Source organism: Chrysoperla carnea, chromosome 3 (assembly GCF_905475395.1).
Source record: "Chrysoperla carnea chromosome 3, inChrCarn1.1, whole genome shotgun sequence".
Classification (NCBI taxonomy): Eukaryota; Metazoa; Arthropoda; class Insecta; order Neuroptera; family Chrysopidae; genus Chrysoperla; species Chrysoperla carnea.
In genome coordinates, this window is record NC_058339.1 from 93,172,973 (window position 1) to 93,194,654 (window position 21,682).

Below are 21,682 nucleotides of genomic sequence, written 5' to 3' on the forward strand. Positions count from 1 at the left end.
GTCATTGCATGTACTTTGACTTTACCATATTGTCTATAATTGATTCTAAAATAAAGCTACGGCCAGACATGAAGCCGAACACTAAAAAACAAACGAAAATATACATAGCATCAAACGAATTAAGCTAAAACCCTCATAATATGATGTAAAATAAAACGTATTTTGGATCAAATGTAGTGTCAGTCACATATGGTTTATGGATAACATAACACATCTAAAAACACATTGCATGTATCTCTATGGTAATATCGGTCAATGAAGTCACGTTTAAACGTTCATATTTTGCGTAACTACTTCGAAAGATTATCGAAAATCAACTTCACTTTTCTGCCCGTGCAATGAGAATTCTTCACTTCAACAAATCTATTCAAACTTGATATCCTTTGAACTTATATGATTGTCTAGCGAGTTAGACAGACAATGGCTAGTACAAAATAGCAATAAATATAAAATATAAAGCCATGAATACACGAACAGCTATCTAAACATGATTGAATGAATGAATTATAAAAATGAATTATATTTTTAATTCGTAGCACACAATTCAAATTCAAATATAGATAATAAATAAAAAAAATATGAATATTTATCATATTTTTATTGACTTTTTATATTTACCATATTTGTTGTATTTTTTATGACTTGACCTTTATCATATTTTTATTTTATTGATCTCAATGTAAAAACAATTGAAATTATTTATGTTTATGTATACGTGGGGGGAGGGGGTGAACTATTGAACTTTATTGGAAAAGGACTCTGGGAATTTTTAAAACTTTAAAAACAAAACATACTGCGTTATAGCCTTCTTGTCCAACTTCCTTTGTGTCCACATTTTCATAGGTTTTAATTGTTTGGAGTGGAATTTCAATTTTTTAACCCCCGAACCAAAAAAAGGGGTGTTATAAGTTTGACCGCTATGTGTGTGTGTGTCTGTCTGCCTGGCTGTCTGTCTGTGGCACCGTAACGCCTAAACAGATTAACTGATTTTGATTTTTTTGTTTCGTTTGAAAGGTAATTTAATGGAGAGTGTTCTTAGCTATGTTTCAAGTGCGAATTTAGGGTTCCATACCCGAAAACACTGAAAAAGGCAATGATCTTCAAAATCGGTTCAGTTTTTAGAAGGCTCTAACAAAATAGGGTAATTTAATGGAGAGTGATCTTAGATACGTTTCAAATGCGAGCTTAGCGTTCCATATCCGAAAAATTTGTTGGAGGTTTTTTTAAATTTTGTAAATTGCACTGGTTAAGAGAAAATTTGCTGTTATGTAATCGGATTATTTTATTTATAAATGCAATAATTTTATTCTAATTTTATCGAATATGTTTTTGTAACTCATAAAACATATTTTCAATAAAATAATAATTTCAATTTTGTAGTTTATCGCTTTGTTATAACAATTTTTTATTGGTTTAAATATGTTACCTACATAATGTGTAGTTTGTAAAATAACTTATATAACTTGTAACAACTTGTACCAGAATAGTGTACTAGAGAGCTATAAATAATAGCGATGGAGACGTGAGGTGATAGGTAGTAGCTATTGGAGCTTGAGTGTTTTGCCATACAATTATTTTTAATTTACCGTATGACATGCATTATCAATTTACCACGGAAATCAAAGCAATTTTGTCTGCTCGGTATCCTCGAAAGTATGTATTTTCTGGCCGCATTTGACTTCAGGAAGAAGGATTTTTGTGGCTTGTTATTACTCCAAAAATGGTTATGGTTATTTATGGTTATTTTTTTTACTTTTTAGTGCATTTTAATTTGTTTTAGAAAAACTTTTCTTTTGAAGTCGGTTTTCTTTTTGTTAAAAGTTTTATTTTTATTTTTTTATTTTTAGTGAATCTGAAGTACAATAACTAATTTGTCACTAAAAAAAGAATCATCGAAATCGGTTTGCGTGATATTGAGTTATTCGTCCTCTTGTCTTGCATACTTAATGCAAATTTAAGACTTTTATCATTTTCTCATAGATACCGTTATCAGAACTCGATCAAAATGAAATGGGACCACACGGGAAGCACGAGCTTTCAAATAGATAAAGAATTATCAAAATCGGTTCACCCAGTCAAAAGTTCTGAGGTAACAAACATTAAAAAAAAAATACAGTCGAATTGATAACCTCCTCCTTTTTTTATAGTCGGTTAAAAATTCAGATCATCACACCAGCTTGTGTTGTAAAACAATCACCAGTTTTTAAGTCGGTATGTCTCATATAAGACTTAATAAAATAAAATGGTGGAAGCGTTGATAAAATGTTGAATACATGCTGTGGTATATCTAAATAATGTACACAATTGACTTCCTTGCACTTCCACCATTATTTTTAATTTCTTTGAAGAGTTTACACAAAAACTTATATTTTAATTAACTTAAGAACGTGTTCAAAAAAACACTTTTCAAGACATTTACATCTGTTACACTCTGTAATGTAGTAACATATTGATTTGATGATTTAAACAAATTGAATTTTCGATGCATAATGTGAAAATTTATTATCAAATTTTTAATAGAAAATTTAATAGTTTGATGTAAAACAACATGAAAATAGTTTTTCACATATCATCATAGAATGTTTTAGTTGCATTCAGTTGTTGAATGAGGGTATTGGAAAATTATTTTTTTATATTTTTATGAAAGATAAGCAGCAGCTTGATAGCAGCAACAACCTGTTAGTTGTTGTTCCTGTGTTGTTTTGTTACAATAACAAAAAAAAAAAGGAATTATTTATATGCAAGCAACTCTAACTAATTATTATGGTTTTATGCAAATCACTCATGCAAAATATATTTATTTTTTAACTTTGTGTTTCATTACATATTTTATTACATAGCACAACAAAATTTAATAGAATATTATGGAAATAAAGGTAAAATTAATGCCTCTTTGAAATTTTCTATAATTGCTAATTAGGTTGTAAGCACTTCGTAAAAAAAGGGCGCACCTAACCTGCTTTTTGGAGGTGTAGTTCAAGGTTTTAATCAGTTCTTCACAAATTACAAAAAAACTATGCATCAAATAACAAAAAAAAGGTATTTAAGAAGTATTTGTGTACATTTTCGTTTTTTATTCGACTTGCTAGCTTTAAAATTGACCGAGATATAACAATTTAAAAATGGAATTTTTTTGCTGATTCAATCAAATAAAAAAGTATCCATCTTGTAAATCGTTAGAGATAGAACAAAAGCTTAAATGTAAAAGTTATTTCTTATAAAAAAATTAACAACTTTTATTTGAATCATTCTTTCGTAAACATCACTGTTTACGCGTGAGGGCGCAACTTAGGAAAAGACTTTGATGTCCATTTTCTCCGAAACTATAAAAAAAAGTGTATTGATTTTTTCCTTGTGTATATTTCGAAAATTTTTGTTAGACTTTTTGAATACCTGGTAATAATTGCTTGGATTTGTCACAAAATATAAAATTGTTGAGTTCCGCACGTTTTTTTTTTTTTTTTTTTTTTTATAAAATTCATTGTGTTCAGTTTCTCTTTGTGATAAAATAAACAAACCACTTTGGTGTGTAATATTCCAGTTAGATTCCCGTATCCTGTTGTATTCCTGCATTTGCTCTGTACAGAAGACGACTACTTAAATTATTTCTGTATTTTTTTTTCACTTTGTATTTTTACTTTATGAAAATTTCTTTCTAATACAAAAAAATGGATGATAGACAATACGGGTCAGATCGTCTTATATTTTCTCGAATCAAATAACATTTTGAAATAGCCGGGTCTATTTATTCGATAACTCTTTGTTTGCTGGCTGGGAGGTTAAACCACAAAATGTGCAACAATTTAAAACGACCTCAAAATCCGACGATATGTTAGTTAGGAAAATAAAACTTTCTAAATCGTTTCAATTTGCCATGAATTTTGAGAATATTTTGCAAGCAATTTAAAATCTGTCAATTTATATTTTTCGTTCAAAGTTTATGTTTTTCAAATTTATATGGAGAGAATTTTCAATGGGGAAAACGGAAACAAAGTTAAATTAACGTATTTCGACTTACCAACAAACCATGGATTCCGTTGATTATTTTCAACAGTTAAACTAAGAAAATATTCTTCAAATCCTATAACTGGATTCGCTTGCGGTTGAACGGACAGTGTACCCTCAACTTCGGCTTCATTACCATCCGATACCAATGATCGTGCACTCCAGCCATCAGAACCGATCCATGAGAAACTTCCTGTAGCATTCAGACGTCGTACAGCTCTCATAACTCCAGCTACTTCTTGATCTGATCCAAAAACAATTGCACCTGAAAACAAAAACTGTAGTCAAAATCTTTAAAAAAAACCGGCAGTGGTCTTTGAGATAACTCAAGTCAATCACTAGACCGTAAAAACAGTGGGTTAATTATTTAAATTCCTAGAAAAAGGAAAATACTATTTGAGGCAGATGAAGTGATGATTATCTCCAAAAAAAAAACTTTTTGTAATATCCAATTTCTTAGAAATTGGATACCTTATTCGTGTTTAAATATTTTCCTAAACAAACATAGATATTAATTAAATATTTACCTAAAGTTTTCATAATATTTACAACCTTTTACAACAAAATTATTGTGAAAACTGTACATCCGAATCAAATTAAATAATTTTTGGATGAATGTACAAGGACCCAGAATTCTTGAATTAGTATATGGGTGATTCCATATGTGAATGACATTAAATTTAATCCAAAATGCGTTTTATTTTGCGTCAAATTATGAATACTATTCTGTTAACGATTTTAGTTTTAGTATAGTTCTATTGTTGATTCTATATTTATCCTTCTGTAATAAAAAATGTGCTCATTTTAACAATATTCAAATGTGACTGACACTACATGCAAAAGGAAGTAACGTTCGGGAGTGTTTTTAAACTGCGAATATCTTTCTCTATACAAGATTTATGATTTTAAATTGATTCTGAGATCAAGTTACTTATTTATCATAAAAATAAATCGTGACTGACACTACACTCACTTTGGATTGCAAAATAGTTAAAAGAAACCTTAGAAATTAATATTACAGGACACAAGATTTCAAAACCAAATAAGAACTAAAATGTCACTAAAGTTTACAAAGAAAAAATATTATTTAAGTACCTAAGATACTAAAAGCTAAAACTGGACTTTTTTTTCATTCGTAGTACACTTTTTCATGGAATCACCCCAAATATGTATGTTTTGCATTTTTTATGACAACTAAACTAAATGAAAACCAGTAAATCAGATTATATTATTCTAAGAAAAACTAGAATTAAAGACAGATCGAACAAGTTGTTTGATCTTTGTTTTAAAGTATAAATTTATTGAACTTTAAATTATAATTTTTATTTGATAAATAAATAATTAATAATATAATATTTAGTTTAAGTATTAGTTATTTATTATTATTATACATAAATTAGTTTCAGTTTTAGTTTTAAAGTTCACTAACATTTGTAATAATAATTGGTAAAGTTTAAATAAACATTCGTGGTTGATTGGGTTTATTGAAACGAATCCATTTCATCTTGGAAATCATTTTAAAACTTTCTTCACTTAAGTACTAATATAAAGTTATTGTTGTTACCTCTGAAAATCTTAAATTACTTGTTATTTGAAGGTATTTTGATACCAAAAAAAAAATGAAAAAGATCCAAAATTTTTGAAATTTGATTGATCAAGTAATCAGTCTTTTATACGTCTTTTGTGAAAAATTCATATCGATTCTCTGTACGGTCTATGAGAAATTAACTATAAAAGTCAAGTCAAACCAAAAAAGGTTTTCAACAGGTCGTTGAATTGACATGTTTTCCGTTTTTCACAATGAAAACGTCCCAATTTCCAAAGTTTTCGTAAAGGAAAACGTTGTAGGTTACACTGAAATGAAGCCACTCACGAAGTTTCGTAAGAGTGTTAGTCACGAAACCATACACTATTATGGATCTAACTTCTGAAGGTTATATCCAACAAGGCTTGTTTATGGATCTAACTTCTGAAGGTTATACCCAACAAGGCTTGTTTATATTATAAATAATATTGCAGAATAATACATAAACAATATATTAAGTATACAAAATGTCTCATGAAAAATGTTTCACAAAAGTCCACTTTTCATGAATAAACAGGAGCAAGTCGTGTAGAAGAAATCGTAATTTTGCATCCATGGAATCTGATCAACTTCAATCATCGTCAGCATATCGTCTCTTGAAAAATTTCTTTTCAACCGCAAGGCGATTACTTTTACTCCTTCGGCTATTAAGGATCTATGAGCACGGTAGTGGGGGTACAAATTTAAAAAATATATATTTTCAATATTGATGATAAAATATATTATAACTTAGAGATATTAAACGAAAAGTAAGAATAAAATTTTTCGATATCTGGCGTAATTTTCAAAATATCGAAAATTGAAAATTTTGTTTAATTATTCAGCTTTCGATATTTCGAAAACCAAGACACATATCGAAAAAATTTATTCTTATTTTTCGTCTACATTCATAAAGATATACTAAAATTCATCATCAAAGTTGAAAATAAGATAAAAATAATTTCAACCCTTAATCTACCCTGCTCTTACATCCCTTATATGGACGGTGACACTTAGTTTTTTTCTTTTCTAATTCATTGCTAATATGTTTACTTTCTATTAAAAAGTTTTTTTTTAATTTGTTTTCATTCATTCCAAATGAAAATTATCAAAAACTTCCAAAATATGTCGTTTTTTGAGATTCCTCCATAAGAGCCAATGTATTTTATATCGATTTTTAATGACTTTTTTCTTAAAAATTTGCACGGATACCTAAGCTGAAATTTTAACCACATATTCTTTTAGTAAAAGACTACCTACAAACAAATTTTGAGCCTTTAAATCAAACATTGTTGTCATGCTCATACATCCTTAAGATACAGCAAAACATTAACAACCAATTTGATTCGGCATTAGATTCGGGTGGACAAAGGCTTGAAATACTAATCCTGGATTGCCTAATACTATCTCGACTTTGAATCTATAAAGTCAAGGTTAGTATTTTCAAACCACTTTGTATAAAATACAGCTATAAAATAATATTTTCATAAAGTTCTACAAGTTCGTTCGATACAAGAAGTAAATATAATCTTTTCCCGTAGATATATTTTTCCAGTAATAATAATAATATTGGTTGCGTTCAAAAGAGTTATAGTTATACTTACATGATCATCATCGATAGAGAGTGTTATATAAAATATTGAATGCACACTATTATCGATAAGTATGGTTTCATATTTGATAGCAACAAGCTCTCTCGGAGATAGTTCGTTCTATAAAATTTTAAAATACATTTATTATTTATTTAACTATGAATTGCATTTACACGAAATCATTTTTAAACGTAGGTAGAAGATTCTAGTTACATTCTATTCAATATCTTGATAGAATATAAAATAGATAATATTCAATTTGTTAGTTTAAATGTGTAAAATGTTATAGGTTATGTGTTATGCATCGTGTTATTATATCGAAAAAAGGTTTCTTATATACTACTAGAAAATATCTTGATGTTTAGTTTAGTTCTCACTACTATACTTTCTAAGATACATAGAATAGATAGAAAACTCAATTTTATATTTTATAATATTTTATTTTATTATTTATATACTAGGTGTCTTATTTTTTTAACTTGATATATATGTGAAACTCGAATAAAAAGTTTAATTGAGGACAATACCTCCAACGAAATATCTCAGTTTTCAGGTTCAATTAAAACCTCACTGTTTAAGATTGTACGAAAAAATATTTCAAACAAAAGTTGTGGCGTGGATGCATAAACAATAATTTGTTTTTCGGATAATTCTCTATCGTTTGATGAAAGCTGCATCCAAATCGGATAATCCGTTTAGGCGTGATACAAGGGCATACAGACAGATATGAGAAAACCCTTAAAAATTCTGGTAACTTTAGTTTATTTAATCGTAGTGTCATAATTGAACGGGGGGCGCCACAATCTGTATTTCACGCGATCGCTCAAACATCTAAGGGTGAGCTTGGTGGTAAATAAAGCACAACTATGAGCTGTATTTATTATTAAATTTGAATAATAAATAAAGTCATTCAACTATAAGCTCTTTTGTCATTCTTATTGTTATTGTTTGATCTTTTATTATTTTTTTATTATGATTATTATTTTATTAATATTTGCATAGACATCATATTGACAGACGATAGACATAGAAAAACATTCAGAACACAGACATATTAGATGTTCCTACAGTCGAAATCAGTTATGGAGACGAACCTGTTAGAATGACGAAAATGAAGCGTTCCAGCTGAATGCCTGTTTAAACATATATATAAATGTATCGGCTATCGATATAATTACATTTCGGCTATGATTACATATCGTAGAAGTAAAAGTACTACATTGTTGGCACCATACTAAAGTAATTTTACCATCAATAACAGTAATGACTAAGATAGAGGGTTCGATTCCCGCCGTCACAGGTTGTAATGGGCTGGAGTAGTGCCTGGTATATGCATCTCTGAAAATAATTGAGGAGCTAGAAATGAAAATCTAGCGGAAAAAGGTAGTAAAACATACATGTGGTATCACAATGGGCACTATAGCCCAAGTGTGTCCTTCGTGTACAGCCAATATAACCTAACCTAACCTAACCTAATAACAGTAATAATTTTTTTCATTCATGGTACACTTTGTCATGGAATCACCCTTAATATAAAAATATACATATCGATTATAACAACTATCGCTTATAAAGACAAAATTTGTTAATCTTTTCAATGTCATTATAACCGATTCTGACTGCATCATTATTTATAATGACATTCATATTTTAAAAAAAGAATTCAAAACATTACATAACACAAATACAATCATACACATCATTATTTTTAAATAAATGCCAGCGGGTTCTGTACTGCAGACAGTTTAATAAAAAAACCATATAAGCTTTTAAGCTTTCAAAGCACACGCACAATAAACTTGTTTTGTTTGTTTGTTAAATAAACAAAATGAAAAAACACACTTGTTGTGAGCGACAAAACTCTATCACTAAAGTCATATTCCCCACAAGAGTGCTTTTTATTTTTGTAGGTTTTTGAAGACATGCAAATATCTATACATGGTGTTCTATTATTGATCGTAAAACCCTGAATTTTCTGAATAAGCTTATCAAGACAAACGAAAAAGCTCTTTACCAAATTTCGATCTGAGACCTATTTTTCGAAATAATGTTAATTTTAAAAATAGAAAGTCCATCCATTAGTAGAGCACTGAAAGTCAAAGCCGTGGTTTGAATTTATATGAAATTCAAAAATTAAAACAAATAATTTTTTGTCTTTATCGTTTCATCAAATTATCAAACTATCTCACTTTCTGTGATTGCTAATGAAATTGTTACAATTTCTGGCAATCCAGTTATTTTAATATAAATAGCTTTTGATTGGTTAAAAGAAAGTGGCTTATTTATAGAAAAAGCTACTCTCCGGATTCCCAAATATTGTAACAATTTCATTTATAATCAAAGAAAGTGGTACAACAAACTTTTTTTTGTTCTAATTTTTGGACAGTTTTTTCGCTAGTAAATTTGCACACCTACAACTTTATAATTTTTAGAATTATGTTTTATAATTTATGGAAAATTTGTTCCTTATATCTACGTTGACTTTCGCTACAGTATAAGTCGATATTTTCGGAGGAAATTTTATCTAAAAAGTAGAATAGATAGATATTTAGTTGACATGACATGACATGAAATGACGTGTCTATGACTATGTCAAACAAAAAATAAAGATATTTATTTGTACATTGAACTTAGAAAAAAAGTTAAACTAAATACTAACTTTTTATTCACTCAACTCTATATATACAAAGTGTACAATTATTATTCATATTATGTAACAATAACTGCCGTCATCAGATGTAATATATTATTAGAGATTAAAGAATTATTTTGCGAATTTTTTTTAGAACTTCATTAATGGTGAAAAATTTCATCATCGGTACAATTAAAATTCTTAATAATAATTGTTTTTTTCCAAGCTCTCTACATCAGATAAGTATTAAGAATAACGGCTACATTAATATTCTGTCATTTTGACTCGTTGATTGTACAACAAATTTCTGTACTAAAAATAGTTTTAACTATATTCCATCTTTTATGAATACGTGTGGTCCACCGAACCAATTGAGACAGACTTTTAGAATGTAGATATTTTTCGAATGAATTACAAAATGTATTATACTAAAAATTATTATTCTATTTCTGAATATCTGAGTGTTTTTATTATTATTTTAGAGATGGGAAATTGGATATAAAAGTTTTAACAAAAGATAAACATTATCATAGAGGTAATAAAAGTGTTTGTGACAGACCCTCATTTAACATCTATATACAAATTACTCTTAATTTACAAAACAAGAAAATAATAATATTTACTTAGTTTACGGATATGGTGACGGAAATGCAAGAGCGTTAATACGCGAATATCAACGGCAGTTTCCGGATTGAAGAATTCCTAAAAAAGAAGTGTACCTAAATTTGGCAAAAAAAGGTAATTTTTCTATAGCTAATGCAGAACCTAATAATGGTCCCGCACAGCAAGAACTTTCCAAAGAAGAAGCTATCCTTAATATGGTCGAAAGTAGTCCTTCTAATAAAAAATTATACAGTAGAATCTCGATAACTTAAACCTCGGTAACATAAAAACCTCTGTTACTTCAAAAAATACGATGTTCCCTTCCCATCAGAGCCCAAAACCTCTATAACTTAAAATACGCAACCTCTATAACTTAAATAAATAATCTCTGTATAGGCCCTCAGTAACTACATAGAAACATGTACATACCTCTATATTAACTAGGGTACATAGAAACATGTACATACCTCTATATTAACCTTTACCTAACATAGACCCTTGATAATTTAAAACCTCTATAACTTAAAATATTTTGTGTTTCCCTTGGACTTGAACTTATCGAGATTCTACTGTACTACTTAACCCAGCAACGACTTTATTAGTTAAATTCAATGGTGCCTTCATAACTCGTTAAGTATTGGACCTTAGACAAAAGTTTAAAAGGCACTTCGATTTTGAGAATTGTTCAAAGAATACGCTTTTAAGCCATGTCCATCGAGTTATCGGATACCCTGTATATACTAAGTTTCATTAAATTCCGAAACACAAAATTGGTTGTGATTTTTTCCAGCTTTCTAATTTAAAGCATTATTCTATCTCTTAACTTTTACGATCTAAATTGACTATAAAAGCAACCCGAAGAACTATAGGTCCAATCTTATGTCAGAACATGATGTTTCCCCACCAAACTGTGCAACTTGTGTGAAATTTGTTTTTTGATTGACCATAAAAGTTTAAAATGATCCACCTCTTCGACTGTTGTTGACAACATATATGTATATGGAGGTAAACAAGGAGTAAGTAAGTACATACACTTCCACTTACAGATGTGTAAAATAAAGGAAATCTCATTTTATCACAATAACTTTTGAATATAAACACATAACTATGATAATAACATACTCTCTATAATATCGTTAAATCTAACGATATTAAAATTCAGTAGTTGGTCTTTATCTATTTCGGAGTCATTTAGAAAAACATTCTAAATTTTTAGTGATAGTTTTATTAACACAAAATTTACATTGATTTCATTGTTTTTAAAAACATTTCAGCACAATAAAAACTGATTTTGTTGATAAAGTAGTCCGGTTGTTTGAGCCAGTACTGTGGTTAGTTCAAAGATATATAAGAATTGAATAAAAATTTCGATAAAACTTTATAAATACATGTTTTGATTAATAAAGTTTCCAAAAATCACAAAAAATTCCTAGGTCATCGGGCTTTTTATTATTATTTTATCGTTCAAAGTTGGCTGAAAAAATGATGAATCATATAGGTTATCCTTTTCAATTCGATATTTCTATATCAAAATATCTAGAAAGTGCTTCTAGAATGTAGTAGATACTAGAAGTATAAATATAATATAAGATAGGTAGTAATAATATCACATCTAGATGTGAGTAAGTACTTACCACGTGCTCTTGGCTTTGTTAATAGTTTTTGTACAATATTATCATATGCAATTTCTTCTGCAACTCCTGAATCTTTAACAAGTTTCTCTTTAACAGCAATGCAGATATCATGTTTTGCAAGAAGTTCTTCGAGTTCTTCAAACGCCTGCAACGTAACATAAAACAGAAAAACAAAAATATTAACCAACATTATAGATAAAATGCAACAACATATAATATTTATGTAAAGGATGATCTATTATATTTGATAATGAATATACTAGTAGTTAAATAGAATATCGTGGTAATAAAGAAAAAATTAATGCATTTTTGAATTTTTCCACAGTTGTTTATAAAGTTATTTTCTACCTTTTAGTTTAGCTATTTGCAGATATGAAAATTGTTAGTTTATATATTTGCAGCTATCAAAATCGTTAATTCCGAAAATCCTGATCATAATAATCAAATAAAACTTTAAAATTATTATATTGACATCGGTCCTTGGTAAGTATGCCAAATTTCGAGCTAATCCGACTTTTTGAAGTTAGTCAAAATTAAGTTCAACGATTCCGTTACATACTAACATACAAACATACTCACATATGCATTAAGCTAATGCGTGTTAAAAAAAATGAGATGCTTGTACAAAAAATGTTTTGTATAAAAATGTTTTTATAAACAGATCAAATTGTATAAAAACGTACCTCTATAAAGATTATAATCATGTTTTATTAGATGGAAAATATTCTATAAAGAAGTTGTAGAAGAAGTAGAAAACTCAACTAGAGAGAAGTAGACTGGGTAGATAATGAATAGAGTAAGGAAGTTTGGGAGGATGGCGGGTTGGTAGATGTTTACTAAGAAGTGTGGTTTGTGTTTACCATGAAGAAAATATCAAAGAAAATTCAATAATTTATATAAGAAAATCTATGCAATGTTTGTGGAGATACACAAGATACGTAAACTTACACCAGCTACTTTTAAATACTTTTGCAGGGGGAAATTATTGGTTTCATCCTGAAAATCTGAGTTATATTTTTTTATCCAACTTATAACATAGGATAGTTTTTATCTCGACAAGTGAACGTCCATTTATTGTAAATTTAAGGTTTTTATAGAGAAAGGTTTGAAATGACTTCTAAGTTCTATAAATTTTCAATAGATGGCAGTGAGTGTTGCACAATTTCTCTCAAACAATCTTACTTTTAACTTGTGTAAGTATTCAACAGATGGCAGTGTGTTTCCATTACAAATAATTTAGTACATGTTAAATAAAAACTTCGCTTTTAGTTATTTGTTAGTAATTACACTTAGAGCGTAATAAACCACAGGATTGTGTGACTGTTTCATTTGTGACATTTCTCCTTCGATTGAAGATAGGTAGACTTTCAGATAGATCCATAACATAGACGGTCTAGTATTATCTAAATTTAAGGTTTCGATATTTTATCCCTGATTTGAGTTCGTAAATCGAATCTTGATTGAAAATAGGACGATATCTATGACTGCTATTAAAATCTAGACGTAGCAATCTCGCATGAATTTTTCACTTGTATTTCCCGAGAATCAGTATTTCAGTTTAGTATTGGTTATTGAGCTGAGTTTTTAGTCGATCATATTCACCACCTCTTGCAATATTTATTCAAGAATAAAAACTTAGCACAAAGATAGCGGTGAATGAATGAATAAATAAGCTGTGAGTACACAACCAACACAGATGGTTGAGTTTTCTTAATTACATTAAATGAAAATTGGTCAACATATTTATTTATTTGCTTAAAGTATCGCATCGTAGTCAATTGAATGGATAATGGATGTTTACTTTGTACAGGGTGTTCCATTTTCAATGTTATTTTCGTATGCTGTGCCATGTTAGTATTTTGTTCTTTTTTTTGTTTTGTTCGCTATAGTTCAGGGATGGTTTAGAAAAAAAATTGATTACCTTTTGTTTCGGACAATTTCTTAAAAAACTAATGTAATAAAATGAATAACAAATATCTTGGGCCTTTGTCCAACTTATTACTGTGTGTCCGAAACAGTAATGAATCGTAATTGAAATGAAAAGGACAATTTCGGAATAATTAGATTCAATGCGGAATAATTTCAGAGACTGAACGGAATGAAAATGTTGGCTCTACAGTCAGATTCATAAAATATCTCGAAAATAACTCATTTAATGGTCAAATAAACACGATTTTTGTAATTTTCGGGTCAAAATTACCTTATAAACTTAGTTTTATCGAAATCGGAAACAAAAACTTTTTTTACACTTTTTGCAATTTGTAAAAATTGAAAAAATCATAAAAAATTCAAAAAAACAAAATTTTTCTAATTTTTGGTTGGGTTGGGTTGGGTGTGGGTGTGGGTGTGGGTGTGGGTGGCTGGGTGTGGGTGTGGTTTTTTTTTTTTCAATTTTATTGATCTGTATATATAAAAATAAATTATATATCCAGATCATAAATACTGCCAGATGGAATAATTGGATACAAAAAGTAGTTTGAAAAATAAAAGTTATTTATGTTTTAAATCAAGAGTGAGCAAAAAAAACTGTTTGCAACAAGCTTTACGATAAAAAACTATGCCTTCCAGGTCAAAATCGACAAAATCTGAAGTACTTAACATTGATTTTGTGGTAGTAATTTTCAAAATATCGAAAATTGAAAAGTTTGTTTAATAATTGAGCTTTTGATATTTCGTAAAACCAAGCCAGTTATCGGATAATTAGTTAAGTTGAAAATAAGATACAAATAATTTCAACCGCAAGTCTAAAGTTGTCTTGGCGTTCGTACTACTTTGAATAAAATTTAAGTAAACAATTTTTGTTGCTGATCAAAAATAATGTATTTTTATTTTTTAATATTGAAAGCAATCAAAAATTCAATAAGAAAACTTGTACTCGACGAGCGACTTTACGCTGACGTTGTGTGTGTGTGTGTGTGTTTTGTCACTCCGTCATCATCATAAACTTTAAATAAAAAATAAATATAAATTTGAATATTATTATTGGAAGGCAACAACACCAGAAGCAGCGTTACCTACCTACAACCTACAACTACCCTAGCAGCCGCCTTCAACTTCCATGGAGATTGGATTGGAGTTTTTTTTATTTATTTTATTTACTTTTATGTGGGTTTATATTTAAACTCTTATAATATCTATGTTGACGTCAACTTTGTAAATCAAAACTTTTATACTTATCGAGTATAACATTTAGGAATCAGATCAATACCTTCAGACATTAGCCTGTGTTCGTGACTTCCGCCGAAAGCTAATATTTTTCGAAAAATTTTTTAAGCAAAAATTGTTAGTTTTTTCATGAAGATCAACTTTCTAATTTAGAGTGTTCTTCTGTCTTTTACCTTTTAGGATCTATATTCGCTATTAAAGAAAACCGAAGAACTGGGTCAACTTTGATGTCAGAACAAGATGTCACCCATCAAACTCAAGTTTTATTATAGTTATTTTACAGTTGGTTGCTCACTGCAAAACGAACTATTAACCATACTAGATTAAAATGACCCACCCTGTATAAAACTGAAAACTTAAAGCAACCAAGGAAGTTTTTCGGGATGGGAGCACAAACTACCCAATAAGAAAGTATTAACGTATCGCATACTACCACCGTGTATAAATCCGGTTTGATTCATAAAATTTTCTACACACACACACTCTCCTACTCCCATTCGAAAATGCCTTCCTACAATCACTCATCAATTTTCCCATCATCATCACAACATAAAAATATTTTTATGAAAAATTTATGCAAAGTCATATTTATAAAAAAAAAATTAGAATATAAAATATTGAAGAGGAAATTTGATGAAAAGAGAAGAAAAATTAAATAAAAAAAAATACAAAATAATGAAAAATAAAAATAAAATCATGCAACCACAACCACCAAAATTTTAGAAAATAAAATTTCCATTATGAATAAATTCAATCAAATTTTTTATTTTTTAGATAAAAAAGTTTAAAAAATTTATTGAAATATAAAATTTTTTATTCGGAAAATATAAAATAAACCTGCTGGTTATGTAAGTGTGACTCTTATGGTTAGTCCAGATGGTGAAAATCACTTTCCATATATATCCGAAACGTGTTAGAACTATTTAAGCATGTTGCCAGTAAATAAAGTAAATTAGAAAGCGGTAAGCTTTAATTTTGGTTCCCATGGTAAATTCATCAGTTTTTGTGCTGAATAAAACATAAAAAAATGGTACGAGAAACTTTGTTTTCATCATAACTCCGTTAATTTTCAACTTGAAACTTTTTCATTGTTTTTACAGCACCTTGAAAAGTGTACAAAATTTTCAAAAAACGTCCAATTTTTCAGTTATTTAATGTTAAATTCTCTGAATTTTAATCGCCAATAAATGGGAAAGTATTGGCTTTTACTTGAATTTCAATTTTTCTCATTAAAATATATATTTTTTACCCCGTTGAAGGAATGCTTACCAACCCCTGTAAGTTTTATATTACGGTACATCGTGTTCTCTCTTATGTCGTTAGAAATATACCTAGAAATCAACTTAAGGTAGTACCAGCATGAAATCACTTTTCGACAGATTTGGCCGAATTTTTTTTCTCGGGTTTATAATAGCTTTATTTATGACTTCCTAAAATTTCATAATTTTTGACCGTTTAGATCGCGAGATATTTAAAGACAAAGTTCGCGATTTTGAGGGTCATGTCCCATTTAAAGCATGTAAAATGTCCGGTCTCTCCAACTATTTTTTATGATATTATTATATATTGAAGAAAAAGTAGAAAAAAATGTTTATACAATACAATTCTAAAAAAAAAATTTAGAAATTAATTTTCACTTTCGAGATATTAATTTTGACGTAAATTGATCGAAATTTGGACGTTGACATAATTATTTCCCATTTTAAACGGTCAAAATTTCTGAAACTTTGGGAATTAATAGTAAGCATTATTAAATTCTTAAATTTAATTTTTCGTTAAATTCTGTCGAAAAAAAAATTGTACCATTGCTTTAACATAGAAACTGCAAATACCATGCTGGAACTACGTTAAAAAAAAGATATAAAAAACAAATAGAATTAGAAAGAAAATAATACTTGGTTGGATTGAATTGGATACGAAAATACTTTTACAAAACCAAAACTAACTCTGTAACCACAATTAAAAGGTAAAATAAATGTAAAAGGTATAAAATTTATTATTTAAATTTATTTAATGTTGGTCATATTGAAACAATACTACCAACATAAAATAAACATTTAATTTTGTTAATAATACCAAAAATAAAATAAAAAATAAAAAAAAGTTTTATTTTAACTTTTTAAATTATTTAGATTTATTTTATTTGGTTCACCTCAAAGGAATTATCTTTTCTTTTTCTTTTGTAAATCCAATCATTCTAAAACTCTTATAGTTCAATCAATATACATCTTAAATCAAAACCGGTTATAATGTCACGCGAATCAATTACAATGACATATCTTCAACACATGTGCAACGTTGCCAAGCGTAACATAATTATATTAAATTCCATACTATGCAATCGAATTATTCGCTAACAAAACATATTTCACATTAAACTATTATATCTCAAATAATGACCCCACAATACACCACTTTTTCGCGAGGCAGTATATTTTATGTAAATATTTTTTTTTTTTTTGATATTAGTTAGGATAATCTATGGATGAGAGACACGGACAGTGATTGAATAATAAATGACAATTAAATCAAATGAAAACCAAATTGAACACACATTTATGTGAAGTGAAGTGAACTGAACATCACACCAGCGAGATCGGTGTGATTAGTGAGTGATAGATTAGTGACTGATGGTGTCATTGGTGGTGTCATAACACTATACAGAGTGTTTCAAAAGTATTAATGTTGTTGATTAAACTCGTCAGCACAGTAAGACAATCTGGTCAGTTGTGTAAGGATTATCACCTATTTTCTAGTTGTTATCGGGTACCGAACTGATTTTGTTTAGTTTATTTCAAAGGTAATTTGATCGAGAGTTCTCTTAGCCCGTCAGCACTCGCGTTATGAACATTACTAGGAGAAAGAAATCTAGGATAGTCACATTGGACTAAAAATGAAGCCAATAAAACTGATCCAATAAAATAATCAGAACAATTTTGATTTGCTGTATTTATCAACTGTAGGTATACAAAATTTTTCGAACACTCTGTACAGTTATTACATTGTAACATTGTAACTGTAACTGTAATTGTAACAATAATAACAATAACAATTTGAATGGCTATTGTTAATAAATATTTATTTATTCAATGTGGTTTGAAACCATCAAAATAATATTGTTGAATTAATCCCCCCAACAATGTATTATAATCGTCATTGTTGTAAATGCAGTGATTCGAATTAATTTGAATGCACTTCATTAATTCATTTTATGTGTTAGTTAGTTCGTAACTGTTTGGTAAATCAATAAAAAACAAAATCAGTCACGGGAACTGACGACAAAAGTGAAAACCTAAAACTTTGGAATCACTGTGTTTCTTTTTTAATTTTTTCATTAAAGTGGTTTGGCGTGACTAGTCAACTAGTCAACTAAGCAATTTTTATGACGTAAATGTAAGAAAATGCTCTAAAAATATCGAAAAGCGTCAAAAACAAAAAAATATTTTATGTTTTCATTTTGGAAAGTGTCTTAAGATAATCTGTTTTTTTGTATCAACAAAATCTGTGATAAATGTTCTTCATGGTGAAAACTTTTTTGAAGTGAAAATGAGTATTTGTCGAATTCTTCGGCAGGTCCTACTATACATTATAGTTATGTAAGTGTAATTGAATTGAATTTCAATTTTCCATTTAATTGAATTGAAAATATAATCAAAGTTTTAGTATCTTCTCATTCTAACTGATCATTGTTTAAGTACATAATGTAAGGATATTATTATATGTAGATAAGGATGTTTGTGATTAAATCCTAAAGGATACACAATAACAAATAATACAGCTGTGTCCAAATCTACAAGAATCTAATCAATAACATTCATCAAATACAATTTATTCAATTATTATCAAGTTTTTCCTTTCCTATTTTTTTCATTTTAAATATTTTTATTATTTTCTAGAAAACGTATTTTCTTTTAGTGATAGAAAATTGTAAAAAATTTTTAAAATTTGTAAAATTAATTTTGAAGAAAGTTCACTGATTTGTAACTAAGTAGTCCGTACGTCCGTCAGTTCAAGCGACGCCAGAAAGTCCAGGGGTACGTTTGTCTGCCTGGTATCTGAGTCAGGAAGGTTTCTGCACTGCAGCGATTTGGAACATACTAAGGAGGAAAAATAAGGAAAATTAAGGAGTGTTACTTGAAGACACGATTCGATCTCAACGTACGAAGGGTGCCTATAATGACAGCCTTCTGTATCGCAGCGATAAATACTCTGACGAAAATGAGAACAGCAGATGGGAATTTGAGAGAGATTCGGCTCGAGAGTGGAACGAATTTCGCCGAGGTAATGAGAAAAACCATATTGACTGAATAATCAAGGTGCAGTTGTCGTAATTCTTGTAGGAGATCAAGATATTTAGTCCGTTTTTGCTCCTCTTTTGAGACTACGTTCGTTTCTGCGGTCGCAGAGAACACGATGACGCACATAGTCTTGAATGAGATATCCTGGTGCACCATATATCACATATAATAGATCTTATGGTTTATTATTATTTTTATAATACCTTAATTCCATAATTTGATTCTTCATAAATGATGGACACGTAACTCCAACCCATCAATCGTACAATATCAATCATGGCTTTGACTTGATAATGGTCGGATGGAATCGTTCTTGAAAAGAACTCAAAACGTTGTTTATTACTTAGTTCTGGACTTGTTGAGAAGAATGACACCTGAAACAAAACAAAATCCATGAATTACTTCAAAAGTTAAAAGAATTATTATCACAACTTTATCAGCAAAATATCACTTCAATTTAAAAATATTATGTCAGAACATGATGTCTTCCAAGGTAGTTGCTGTAGTAAGTTACATGAATCACCCTATAATTACAAATTTTTTCTCACTATAATTATCTCTGAAATTATTTCATTCCCTTTCGAAGGTCTGTCATAAAAACACAAATAAGACCCCCTTCTGTAATATGTTGAAGTTAGTTCGTGCTAATGCGATCGACATGGGAGTGATTTGAAAAATTTAAAGTATAGTTTTATTTTTTCTTGTGTCCAACGTGCCAATTTTATGCGTCGTTTTTCTCAATCTATTCAACATATTTTGATGTTGTTTCAGAACGATTGACTTGTGGTTCCCTATGGAAAGTTTAAAACAAAATAAATTACATTTAGAACAAAGAAAGACACTGTAATGATATGTAGATGAATGTAGATAGTACTAGAATGAATCAATCAATTACTGGAATAAATTGTTGGTAACATACATTATTGAACACTCAACAAAACTCTAACTTTACTATTCCAGGATCCAATCCCAACCAGTAGTAAAATAAATGCATATGAGATAAGTTAGCGGTTTGAATATATGAAACGAATATAAGTAAAATGGATACAGGAAATCTTTATGTAATGGTTGGTGCGTCTGTATGCAATCGTCTAACTTTTTGGCCAATTGAAGTTTGTGCAACTTTCCTCTTTGTCCTCACTGTCTTATATTTATGGAAATCGTTGATCTCTGGACATTGGCTCTTCCTTAAAGGTTTAAATATCATGATACAAGCCTAGTAAGCATTGAGGAAGAGTCCCAATAGCTTCTTTGATTCCCAGTTAGATGCTTAAATCTATTATCTATGTTAAGATGAAATAAAATTTGAGGATATTGCCAAGTGGCTGCTAGAGTTCGGGGACTGTCCCGGTTGCCTCATTGTAGTTCCAGCCGTGTCTGCGAAGTTGAAAGCTAAAACTATGCCTAATCCAAGGATGTAGAAATCGTACATCAATACATTGTACGCATGATGTGGGCTATGTTTTGTATCCCCTATTGCGAGCCAAGACCGAAATAATAACAAAATTCTTGGATGTCTTGTTTAGATTAGATTTGAGTTAGAAGTTAGTCTTAGAAGACCAGTTTGATGTATTGTATGTCATTTCCTTCAAAAGTGTTCCAGAATCTCTAAAACTTTAATAAAGTTTATGATTTAAGTGGAGATTAGGCCATCCCGAGGAATGGAGTCGAGTGACAGAGAGGCTTTCGTATTTACCCACAGAATGTGTGTCTCAGTTTCCTTCTTTTCGTGATAAAATCTGTACAGCTCTCTGGTATCTACGCATAGGAATTCAAGAAATCAAAATAGAATATTGTGTAATGACCCATGTTGAATTGTCCACCGAAGTGGATGAGGAATGGCTAGTATTTATATATATTTGCATGTCATTTATCAGTCAGTGCAATACGCTGTCAGTGGCTGTCTCATATGCACTTTATAGAAATGAATAAATAAATTTGCATATAAAGATTGTTCTCTTTCACATTATTGATTTGATATTTGAGCCAATATTTAGAATACTTTCTCACAAAAACCTTTAAAATGTCCTTAACGATTTTTTAACTTCTCACTATAGAAAATTATTGTACTGGGTCCGATTTTCGAAATCGAAATTTTCACCATTTCGTACGTTTCATGGTTAAGACAAAAGGCATTAACACTAATTTCGAGAAGTATGTGAGTGTTTGTGAACGTACTTAAGTATGTA

General features: G+C 29.3%; 1 protein-coding gene across 1 annotated transcript in view; it reads right to left on the minus strand.

Moving 5' to 3' along the window:
- LOC123296824 (metabotropic glutamate receptor 4-like) overlaps positions 1-21,682 on the minus strand; it is a 244,857-nt gene that overhangs the window by 25,016 nt on the left and 198,159 nt on the right. The window contains exons 3-5 of the mRNA XM_044878490.1: positions 19,697-19,867; positions 12,031-12,175; positions 4,019-4,270 (exon numbers count right to left, since the gene is read on the minus strand). Coding sequence (XP_044734425.1) covers positions 4,019-4,270; positions 12,031-12,175; positions 19,697-19,771 — 472 coding nt within the window. The 5' untranslated portion in view covers positions 19,772-19,867. The remainder of the gene's footprint in view (positions 1-4,018; positions 4,271-12,030; positions 12,176-19,696; positions 19,868-21,682) is intronic.